Below are 12,452 nucleotides of genomic sequence, written 5' to 3'. Positions count from 1 at the left end.
CTACAACCTTGCCGTAAGTACATAATTTAATTTGTTGACCGCATATCATCTTTTAAATTAGTTCTAGACTTACAACACTATCTAGAACAAGGTAAACGAAATTATACCCAATGAAGCTTTCAGCACTCGAGTGAAAAGCCTACACACAAAAAAACAAAAAACAAACATGCCCAAACATCGCATTGAAAAACATCTGTGCACTTTATATTATTTCTTAATATTACTACTAGATGGCAGTAGTTAACTTCGGTTATCCATCCACGTGTAAAACGTCATAGGCTCACGAGTAAAGAACAAGACTTTTGTTTAATAGTATCTATTCGACCTACTCGACAGTTCTTACTCGGCTCGTGAGGTATCTAGCGGTTATTCACGGCCGTTAAGTAGTTAACGAAGCCCCACGATTGTCCAGTATTCGTGACCTTTCCTTGAAGCTTGTCCGGTGGAATAACGATAGTATTATTAACAAAATGCTTTCTTCTCACCTTGTTCATTAATGTGATGTAACGTAAGGCTAAGAAGAAATGGTTAGGATTGTTTTGTGTAAATTTTCGTTCTCTTATTGGTGGACAGTGTCTTAAGTTTTCAGGTAAATTCACCAGGCGATATAATATTTGACACATTCCCCATTTTTAACGTCTCTATTTTTTTTAATATTTAAAATTATGAAAATATTTTTTATCGTTTTACTTTAAGGCGTGACTTCACTGCCAAAGCATTTCCGACCGTTAGATACGAAGCATGAAGTGTTTCGGAGAAAAGCCGAAAACTCGTCATTGCAAGATTTCGTTGTTAGACGAAACCGAGCTAATCCAGGAAATACAGGTAGGACTCAACGTTGTTTCGTCATCCATTATTCAGAACTTGAATAATTCCTTTTGAGTTTGATTGTCGGTGGTAAGAGTGAACGTGCAGATTTAGTGTTTTTTTAAAGGCTAAGTCAGAAATAAACAAAAAATACATTGAATAAGTAAGGGTGTGTGGTAGTTGAAATAATGAAATCAAATTAAAACATCTTCCATATGTATTACACAGGAATAAAATATTAGAATCATGTATCATTCCTACGTGTATCTAAAGTCTAAGCTTTCAAATCATTTATAACATGTACTCGAAGCTATTTATTACAATTATTTGAATTAATATACATGTTTTTATTCTATTGAAAATATTTCTAATGTTTGACGAACGTTAGATATCTATAACCTTTAATATTAAACTTTAAAAGCAATGTACACGTGCTAAAAACACGTGTAAAAAAAAGTGATTTGTACATTCCGAATTGGCCTGGTGTGGTCAGGTGGTTAGATCACTTGACTCGTAATTCAAGGGTCGCAGATTCGAATCCCCGAAACATGAAGAGCCTTTTAATGTTAGCTAATAAAATTTTATTGCGCATTTTAAACGATACACTTGGGCCTGGTATGGCCAGATGATTAGGTTGCTAGACACATAATCGGAGAGTCGGGGGTTCGAATCCCCGTCACACCAAACATGCTCGCCATTTCAGCAGTGATGGAATTATAATGTTACGGTTGGTAAAAGAGTAACCCAAAAACTGGGAATGGGTGGTGATGACTAGCTACCGTCCCTCTGTTCTTACACTGCTAAATTAGGGATGGCTAGCGCAGATAGTCCTTGCGTAGCTTTGAGCGAAATAAAAAAAAAAAAGACTTTCCCAACCAATCTATTAATTATTGGAAAAGTCGGTACTGCGATAACTGTATTTTTATTTGTTTTGTTTCACTCTTGTCAACTGCACGCATGCGTAGAATGTTCATAACTACTTGTTGAGAGGTTTAATCTCGTTAGGCTTGTATTTTAAAGTGAAGATTACAGTAAAGGTATTAATAAAATATATTACTAATATTACAGTTACCTCAGAGGTTATTTAAATATTAATACTACTTTTCATGTTTATTTCTCTTGCAACTTGTTGAGCAGTTTCTGAACAAATAATACAACTTGTGGTTCTATATTTGCGATTGAACTCCTGATGGTATAGTTCTTTTCTTGTACAAACCTGAATATAACATTCAACATATTTTTGAATGATGCTGGACAAGAAAAGCGGGGACAAACGTAATTTTTGCCAAAAACGACTATAGAAGTTGGGTTGGAGATTTTTTTCATAGAAAGTGTGGCGGTAGTGGTATTTTCGAGGACTTTTATCAACATTTAAAGCATCTTACCTGGTCTGTAGCTAAAAACTGTATTAGGATTACGTAGCTTGCTGCTTGTGAAGACGGAACTTCAGGGTACGACTTAAATTATGCACCATCTGAAGAAGCATAATAACTAAGTGACACTAGACCCCTCAACCCACCGAACTACCCTTTTAAAATACTGAACAGCAAAATAACATGAAAGAGAATGAAATCGAAATCTACCTAACAAACGTTACTTCTTGAAAAGTTTGATATTTTACCATATTTACGTACATACACATATATATATATGTTATCGGTAAGTCTATACCGTCAAATGTTAAATGTATAGTTATAATGGTAAAATCTATACCAACGTATTTACAGACTTCGGAAAAGATGACAAAGTAACAGAGTTGTTACAGAAATTGAATCTATGTTTTCGTCAGGTTATAATAAAAGACCTTATAAAATAAAATATTTAAGTACTTGCGACTGAAAAACCTATTTTTTTAAGACTGTAATAATTTAATTCACTTCTTAAACTGCGCCCAAAGGTCATAAATACCTCATGAATAGCTATTTTTCTGTCAACTATTTTATTACACTGTAATTTGCATAGTAATTATCTTGACTACGTCAATCAAATTTGAATATAACAGCTAACTAGATGTCTGTCGATATTACAAATGTGCAAAAAGGTTCCTAAATATAGAATGAAATCGAAATATCTATCTCGCCAGTGAAACAGTGGTTGATTTTTCTTCAGTTAATTAATTAGCCCTCGAAAAATTCATTCTAGTATCTACCGTGAGGGTTCGGGATTGTCATTACAGCTGTTGTAACAGATCGACAAGCGTTCCGATACTGGAAAACCAAGCAATAGGTAAAGAACATTGAAGGGCACTGGATCCCCGAGGCGAACCAACACCATAACATTTTCCCAAGAACTATCGCATCTATAGAGCAAAAGATTCGTGGAATTATATTTCCTTTACAGTACAATAGTAGGTCGTATTTAAAGTTACCAGGATGTAATGCGTGACCTTTCAATTATGGTGTCATCTGTAAAACATAAAAATATATTTTATACCTCTCCAATTGTTTTTCTTTTTGTGTTCCTTTTTCTTTCTTTTTTTCTTGAACTTTTAAGATTAAGAAAGTCGCATGTCCTTTTAATTTCAAGGCGTAAACGAAATATATCCATATAATAGTTACCTAACAACATCTCGGTGTACACTAGCAACTGGCCAGTAATTAAAAAACCAACGTAACGTTTGGAGTTAACTTTTTGCGCAACACATCAAAATGTTTTTACAAGCTGTGATCCCTTTTGAGGGTTAATAACACAATAATCGAAACAGTTTTGTAATCTTTAGGTTTATTCTTTTTTTTTACTGTGGTTGTTGGAATATTTAAAGACATTTCTATAGTCAAATATAGCGAACTTTATAACGTAATGATTCATCAATATTGTATATTGAAGCTAAAACTAACAAGTTTTCATTACAATTTTTTAACTACTTATATTTGATCTTTTGCTTACTTATATGTGTGTGTGTATATATATATATATATATATCACTGATTACAAATCATATGTGTGCAGACATGTAGGATCAATATTATGCTTCAAGTGAAAGAGGTTAAATTCTCATTTATATTAAATGCGTTGTTTATTCAAATATATTAAGATGAAGTTTTATGTTTTGTATATTTACAAACTATAATTATGCTCTGACTATCTGAAAATAGAACAAATGTGTAAGACAATTCAAAGTAAATGTTTGTTCCGATTGAAAGTCACATGTCACTTTTTTATGTGAATTCACATTTGATGATTTTTTTTTCCTACATAAGATACAAAAGGACTGTCTACACTAATCCAGCTATGGCTAATTTTGTACTGATAGACATGAGAGAAGACAACAGCACCCGCTGTCAAATTTTGGGCTACTCTAATGAAACAGTGAAATTTTACCGTTGCACATAACGTACCCATGGTTCAAAAGTCCTTAGCACCGTAATCATAGCAAAGGGTATGATTGGTTTGTTTTGAATTTCGCGCAAAGCTACATGAGGGCTATCTGCGCTAGCTGACTGACCATCACTGACCCACGGCTGAAAGGGCGAGCACGTTTGGTGTGACGGAGATTCGAACAAGCGACCCTTGGATTACGAGTCAAGTACCTTAACCATCTATCTGGTCATGCCAGACCTACTCAACGGGTATGAACCAGGAACAATCGAATTCATAGTCCGTCGTGCTAACTGTTGGACCACACCAGAACGAATAACTTTGGAGTTGAATCAATTATTAGGGACATTTGTTATTGGGTGTTTTTTCTTTCAGAACTACTATGTGAAAAAATTCCTGTTCAATACACTTCTGGTAGTTATTTAGGAGTTGTTCATTTCGAAAACGAATCCTGAACGATTTATCAGGATACGTGGTATTTACAGGGGTTCCTTCAAATAATGCTCTGAATAATTTTCAGACGTAAAACAAAAGACAGTGTTCGAAATCCAGTTACTTCTGAAATGCATTTGTTTTCAGATTATTTAAAACGTTTTTTATTCACATTTGTTAAATAACAATATGTGACAGGAAATGTTAAAAACTAATAGAAATCGTGACACGTTTTGGTTTGTACATATTACGTGAAATGTATATAAAGTGAGTCCTGTTCCCCCTTCCCAGTGGCAAAATGGCGAGTATGGAGACTTGTAACGCCAAAAAACTGCTTTTAATACCAGTTGTGGGCACAACACGAATAACCTATTGGGTAACGCTGCTATCATCTATAAACAAAATAAAATAACTCTAAGAGCACAAGTAACTGTAAAATATTGGTCCAGTATTAAAAGCTATGTGAATGATAACTATATGTATACATTCAAAAGTCATGGTTAAAAACACAAAATAAAGTGTCAAACTTCGAGATGAAGTCGGCCCGGCATGGCCAGGTGGTTAAAGCACTCGACTCGTAATCCGAGGGTCCGGGTTCGAATTCCCGTCACACCAAATATACTCGCTATTTCAGCCGTGGAGGCGTTATAATGTGATAGTCAATCCCACTTTTCGTTGATAAAAGAATAGCCCGAGAGTTGGCGGTGGGTAGTGATGACTAGCTGCCTTCAATCTTGTCAATCGCATAAATTGAAGAAATAGACTGCTCACATTTGAAACGCTTGACATTGTAACAAATGGAGTCCACGTATAGATGTATCCTTACCCAGTATTATATACTGTTTTGATACAACAAATAATTTCCAACGAAAACGAAGTTTAAAATTTAGCATTGAATTTATCCGTATAAATATATATATGTATAATAAAAATCAGTTTGAAACAAAAGACCAATAATCCCCAAATATAAAAAAAAACAGATTTGCACCCTCACGAGTGGGTGGACATTTACAAAAATCATCAACCAAACTTCATACGATCGATCAGAAAGGGACGTGGTATACTTTAACTACAAATATATATATTTGTCACTTTAGTGCAGAATTGCAACAACGCCAGCTGAAACTATTAATATAGACATAATTAAATATATTGATGGTCGTCCCACGGGTTAGCGCTGCGTTTACAGAAATGACACTATAAAACAAGTTAGATTCCGTAGAGCCATGTGGAAAATGTACAGTGAGGAATGGCGTTAGATCCCAAACACTTTCTCCCCCCACTATCACAGTTGTATGTCTGCGGACTTAAAATGCTAAAAACCTGGTTTTTGATATTAGTGGTGGGCAAAGCACAGATAACCTATTGTGTAGCTTTGTGCTTAATTTCAGACAGACAAACAAACCCAAACTTTATCAGTTTGACACTTCCTTATGTGAATAAAAATGTTAGAGTCCCTTCAATCTATAACTTTAGCATGGTGATTGAAAAAGAGCGCCGTAGTAAAAGCAATAACCTCTCCTTTCGACGTACCGTATCGTTTAGTTAAATCAGCATCTTTGCATCAGTCTGGATTTTGGCGGCTCCCACTTTGAGAAATACTGGTTAAAGACACTGTATCTTTGTTGATAACTTCGACTAGAAGCTTGTGGCTGAATTCAGCTTAGTGTAGGGCTTAACTTTTTTAATTAATCTTAAAATAATAATCTATGCCAATGTATAACTACGAATTAAGAGAAATAAGCATTTAAAGGTGTTATCTTTATCATTTTATCTTTTCTTTTTTTTTCAGTATCAAACTTAGAATGCTTAAATTGCATAGCACAGTGTGTTCGGGTTTTAAATATAAATAAAGCTACAGCTAATTAATTTGTAAAGTAGTTTTATTATATAAACAACACATGTGATAAAAACATTCCTAGTATGTCGCATTAAAATAATTTAAAATTCCTAAACATTGATTGCACTTTACTCATTCGTGGACTAAAACTTTTAGTACAAAATATCTACGCATTATTTGTTTATTTTATTTTTGTAGTTCGCGCAAAGCTACACGAGGACTATCTGCGCTAGCCGTCCCTAAGTTGGCAGTTTAAGACTACAGAGAAGGTAGCTATTCATCACCACCCACCGCTAACTTTTGAGCTTGTCTTTTATCAACGAATAGTGGGATTGACCGTCACATTATAACGATCCCACAACTGAAAGAACGAGAATGTTTGGCTTGACGGAGATTCGAACCCGCTACCCTCATATTACGAGTAGAGTGCCTCAACCACCTGGCCGTGCCGGCTCGTATAAAGACGTGATATATATAAAAGAACCAACCATATAAAACACAAATTAAAATTAAGTAAGTTAAACAACAAAAAGTGTAGAAAACTTTGCCTTTTTTCATATTCGTGCTCATTTATTGCTTGTTCGAGTCATGATAAAAGATTGTTTTTGATACCTTATGTTTATATGGCTGCCTCCTTGTTATAAGTTGTCTTTTTTTAAGCATACAAAAGGTTTTGATAAGATGCCTTGCAGTTTATAGTTTTGTGATTGTCGTTAATTTATTCGGTAAAACTAACTAGGGGAGTTTTTGTTGTTGTTTTTTTAATTTAAGCAGAAAGCTACACAATGGTCTATTTGTGTTCTGCCCACCACTGTTATCGAAACCCGGTTTCTAGCGTTGTAAGTCCGCAGACATGCTGCAATGACACTGAGGAGGCTGAAGGACTACGTCTGTAAAGAGGAAAATAATATTAAAGCATACACGATTTTATACATTAATAATACTGTCCTCTGCCTACTCAGTTAATATCAGATGTTAGACTACCCGGATGGACACAGCGCAAATAGCTAATTTTGTAACTTTGCGCTTAAAAAAAACGAAACAAACATGATTATACTTTATTTGCTCTATCCGTTGTATTACTCCTTAGTTTGTGTAGTGATAAAGAATCTGACCATTTATTGGGGGAAAATATTTTTATTTCATTTTTAGCGTATAACGTCACTTAGTGTAGTTATTGAGCAAACTGATCTTAAACATGTCGTATATGTAGAGTAATATACGTTCTCAGTAAGAATAAATTTCAGTAGCCTAATTTGTCGAAACAAAACAATTATGGTGTTTTCTCAGTGCAAAGCTACAAAATTAACGAAGTGCGTTCTGTTCACTGCAAAAAAATGAAACCTGGAATTTAGTTCTGTAGGTCTTGTACTTGCTTCTGACTCAGCGGGGGACAAACCAGTTCTGAAATGTCTTTTTTAAATATATAATTCCTGTTTAAAACTTGACGTTTTTGTCATAATTATAGAGCTACTGTTTGTAGTCAAGTCATCAGTAGGTGTCACCCTAAAACGTGAACATTAGTTGACAAACAAAATTATAAATATCAAAATGAAAAAGAATTATATTAAAAAATAAACAATAAGTGATTTACTTAGTTGTAAATGAAAAGAATATATTGCCTTGTTCATTTGACAAACAAATAACTAATCCATAGCGAAAACATGTGACATCGAACACCACGGGTTAAGATGATATAGTGATTTGCGTCTCTTTAACGCTAGAACAATCATTTTCAGCACTTTGAAGTCTGGATGCTTTATACGATTGACGGTTACATTCTACTATTTGGTATAATAAGTGTAGCCCAAAAGTTGATAGCTGATTGTGTTGTTCAAAATAAAGGAATGCTAGCGAGGAAAAAATGAAAAAAAAACACGTTGCGTAGCCTTACACAGAGTTAAATATACAAGAAAAACAATATTGTTAAGCTGTTTTCAATGTTTTCTTGTAGAAATTTAAATACGTCAAAGAGGGATTTCTGTCACCAGTTTTTAATGCACTTGATACAAGAGCCTAATAATAAATTTAAATGCCGACAGAACGAAAGTTTAACGATTCTTAAACAAGAATTTCAAGCTTTACCAATATTACTTTTGTCGCTGTTTCAACTTCAAAACAACTTGTCTGTTCGTCTTGGTCACCCGCTGTTACAGCGGTAAATTTTAAGATTTACGACGCTAAAATCAGGGGTTCGATTCTCCTCGGTGGACTCAGCAGATATCTCCATGTGGCTTTGTTGTAAGAAAACACACACTGTTCGTCTTGTATATACATTATCCTAGGCATCTAAAAACGAACTGTAACTAACTTTTATCATTGTTATTCCATATGTAAAACCTGAGATACAGATGTTTTTCTGTATGTATACCCTGTCCCCATGATATAAAGTTTAAAGACATTTGTTATAAAATGCAGCATATCTAAAGGCTAGTTTCATTCGCCATAAAATAGAAATGAATATCAAACAAGTATGTTTATTACTGAAAGAAGACTGGCTCACTAGTCTGTTTAATTTAGTGTTTTTTAATTAGATTATTTAATTTATTATTGAAAGGAGAACCATGTTTATAAAAACATAGCCAGAACTTTTCATTTAAAAGTTATGACTGTCTGTTAATTATTATATTAAATCTAATGTCTTAACATGAGACTTCCATACTTCAGATTTAATCGACAAATATCTGCGAAATAAAGATGTCATAAGAATTAAAATGTCATAACATTGAATAGTTTCTTAAAGTTTTTCAAAACAATTTATAGAAAACAAAAGTAGCATGTTATTCGGTTTAATAACATATTTTGAAGTAGCCGACACTTGATTGGGGTGCTAACCCTCGTCTTGTGTTGTTTTTTGTATTACCTGTAAGATAGCGTTGTTGTTGGCGCCAACATGGCTGCAAGATATTGGCTATTATCCAGTTTTAAAGGCCATATTTAAGCCATGTAGTGTACAAGGAAAAAAACGTATTGCCATTTTTTTATTACACTTTCTTTCTAGTTATTAAATGCAACCCGAGGCTGGAAAGAAGTTTGAAATCGTTAGGAGACAACGGTATTTGAGGAAAGTTTCAATTTCACCAGTATTATTTAATGTTTTTGTGCTGACATACTGGCGTTAATGTTATTATAATATCATAGATACACAATGGGAAATTCGGACGTAAACTTTCATACCATTACTCTTGTCATTCCGAATTGTCTTCCGGAAATATTTGTAAATACTTCTTATAAAGAAAAAATAAACAAACGGTACTCATTTAGTAAGGCACTTCTTGTATATCCACGCTAGAGGGAGAATATTTCTATACCTATAGAAATATTCAGTTTTATAGCAGTTTTTTCCTTAAATCAACGTGCGTACCTTAAACAGTAGCTGGGCTCTGGTATGGCCAGGTGGTTAAGACGTTCGACTCGTATCCTGAGGATCGCCGGTTCGAATCCCCATCACACCAAACATGCTCGTTCTTTCAGCCGTGGGAGGCGTTATAATATGATGGTCAATCCCACTATTCGTTGGTAAAAGAGTAGCCCAAGAGTTGGCGGTGGGTGGTGATGACCAGCTGCCTTCCCTTCAGTCTCGCACTGCTAAATTTGGGACGGCTAGCGCAGATCGCCTCGTGTAGCTTTGAGCGAAAATTCAAAACAAACAGACAAACAATTAAGAGTAACTGAAGTAGAAAAAACAATAATTATAGAATTGATCAGTTTTGTATTTAAGAAATAAAGAAGTCCTTCATTCACCGAATGATGTTCGTATTCCTCATGTTTCATACAATATCTCATCTCTGTATAGTTAACTGATACTGATATGTTTTATTTTGTTTTTGCCTGTACCAAGGCAAAAATGAACGACTGTTTTCTGTAGATGTGCTATATCATTTTATAGAGGTTGTGACTAAATAGACCTGCTTTAACATTAATCACAGAAACATCTGAGAATTATTTATTCAGATCTTAATGTATCGTCTAGTAAATATCTAAAGCAGAATAGTATTTACAAATACACACTTTTGAATGTGATATTATTACTGAGATTCTTTTACGTACGATATTTATTATATCAGTATGAAAAATCTCGCTTTTACAATGTGCAGTGTGACTTAGATGACTTTCTGTTTGTTTGATTTAAACAAATAATAAACTTTACATAATCAGCTGTTAAAAATCTCTAAGTTGGTAGATACGGGAAGAATACATTGGTAAAATCTACTTATCCCAACTCTGTGATCCTAAATAGTTTTCTTAGGGTAAGTTTGCGTTTTGCATGCAAAAATCTGGACTGCTTGCTGTTTACAGTTTCGTTTCTTTTTACTTAATTACATTCTCAACATGCATCTAATGATAACATTATAACAACTTGCCTCGTGGGAAGGTAAAAACAGCGGCATAAACAAACGAATGAATTAGTACTTACTGCTTTGTGTTAATTTTTGTTCATTACTACCAAACATACGAACACCTCAGGGTTTTGCCTAAAACATAATGTATATGGATTTAATAACGTATTTTGTTGTTTGGAGGCGGCACCCGTGATGAAGTCGAGTCTTTTATTATATATGTTATTTCAGGTTTGCTTTTGCGTGTGTACATGCCTGTTAGATTTCTTACCTAGAGTAATTAACCAACTAAGCTAAAATTGAAGCTTAAAATATATGTATCTGGTATGTTAAATATATACAATTAAGAACTAAACAGCAATAATCGACTATAACATACAAAAGAATGGTTTCGGATTTCTGTGTACTACGTGACTTCTGTATGTTAATTAGCAATCTATGTAAAGTGACTGATGCAGTGATTTAGTCTTATTTTTGAACAAAAAGTAGGTTTGGTTTGTTTTGAATTTCGCGCAAAGCTACACGAGAGCTATCTGCACTAGCCATTCCTAATTTAGCAATGTAAGGCAAGAGGGAAGATAGCAAGCTGTCACCACCCACCGCCAACTCTTGGGCTACTCTTTTACCAACGAATAGTGGGATTGACTGTAACCATTATCACTCCCTCCCGGCTGAAAGGGCAAACATGTTTGGTGTGACGAGGATTCGAACCCGCGATTCTCGGATTACGACTCGAGTGCTTTAATCACTTGGCCATGCGGGCCAAGAAAAAGTAGGACTATCTTTTAAGTATCATCAATAGTATATACGCTAAACCAAGTGTGAAAGTTCACCATTCTTTAATTTGAAATGTGACTACGTCATAACACCCCACAAACTTGTAAAATTTAAAATAATTAATTACGTCAGTATAAATGTATTTAGGACTAAACAGGTACTGGATTGATAACAGTCAAGGATGAGTTTTAAGTAAATCCAAAATTAAAATATGCGGTTACAACGTGATAGTCGCCCCCACTGATTCAAAAGTAATTTTGAAATTCTAGACGATAAAAATCGGGTTTAAATACCCGTGATGAGCAGATCGCAGGTAGCCTTATTTGTAGCGTTGCGCTTAACAACCACCAAAACCATACCAAAATAGAAAAAGTAATAAAGTCTGTAAGGCACATAAAAATAAGTAATCAGCCGTAATCAGCCGCCCAGATGAAGCTGGTTTGATGGAAATGTTGACTATTTAATTATTTTTGTCGCATCAGAGATTTTAGCCGTATCTGTATCTATTATGGTTGTATAGACAAAATAAGGTTCTTAGTTTTCACTTTGAGTATATGTGGCGCCATTTGTAGCTCAACTATTAAGTTTTCGTTCTTCAACTAACAGCAGTTTTCGAGTACGGAACTGTTATTTGATAGAACTGATTTACACGAAGTACTCTTAAAACATTTAGATGGGTAAGGTTTTATACGTAATTATTACTTAGCGAAAAGAACTGAATTTGATGTGTTTTTACGATCATTCTTCTTGTTTTTCACTGAATAATGTTAGTTTCACTGACAATGTGTATTGCTAAGCGTAGAATGAGTAATATAAAATAATAATAATAAAAACAGGATAGAAATCTGAATTAACTTGTCTGTATAGTTACTGTTGTGAGGATAGGTATAAAAATCGGCTAGGGTTAAGGGTAATGAAAAAGCTGCCAACCTTTCGTC

The 12,452-nt window shown here is 34.3% G+C and overlaps 1 protein-coding gene across 3 annotated transcripts in view; it reads left to right on the top strand.

The window, feature by feature from the left end:
• Nucleotides 1-279: 279 nt before the first annotated feature.
• The window catches only part of LOC143249724 (band 4.1-like protein 4), a 158,657-nt gene continuing 146,484 nt past the window's right edge, over nucleotides 280-12,452 (top strand). For 2 of the 3 annotated variants that reach the window (XM_076500040.1, XM_076500039.1), the window contains exons 1-2: nucleotides 280-589; nucleotides 697-825. In XM_076500040.1, the coding sequence (XP_076356155.1) occupies nucleotides 742-825 (84 nt within the window). In that variant the 5' untranslated portion in view covers nucleotides 280-589; nucleotides 697-741. The remainder of the gene's footprint in view (nucleotides 590-696; nucleotides 826-12,452) is intronic. The other variant, XM_076500038.1, reaches the window with a different exon arrangement.

The sequence above is a fragment of the Tachypleus tridentatus genome, chromosome 4 (genome assembly GCF_004210375.1).
Source record: "Tachypleus tridentatus isolate NWPU-2018 chromosome 4, ASM421037v1, whole genome shotgun sequence".
NCBI classification, from domain to species: Eukaryota; Metazoa; Arthropoda; class Merostomata; order Xiphosura; family Limulidae; genus Tachypleus; species Tachypleus tridentatus.
The sequence above is the reverse complement of the archived record's forward strand: the minus strand, read 5'-3'. Positions and strand labels throughout refer to the sequence as shown.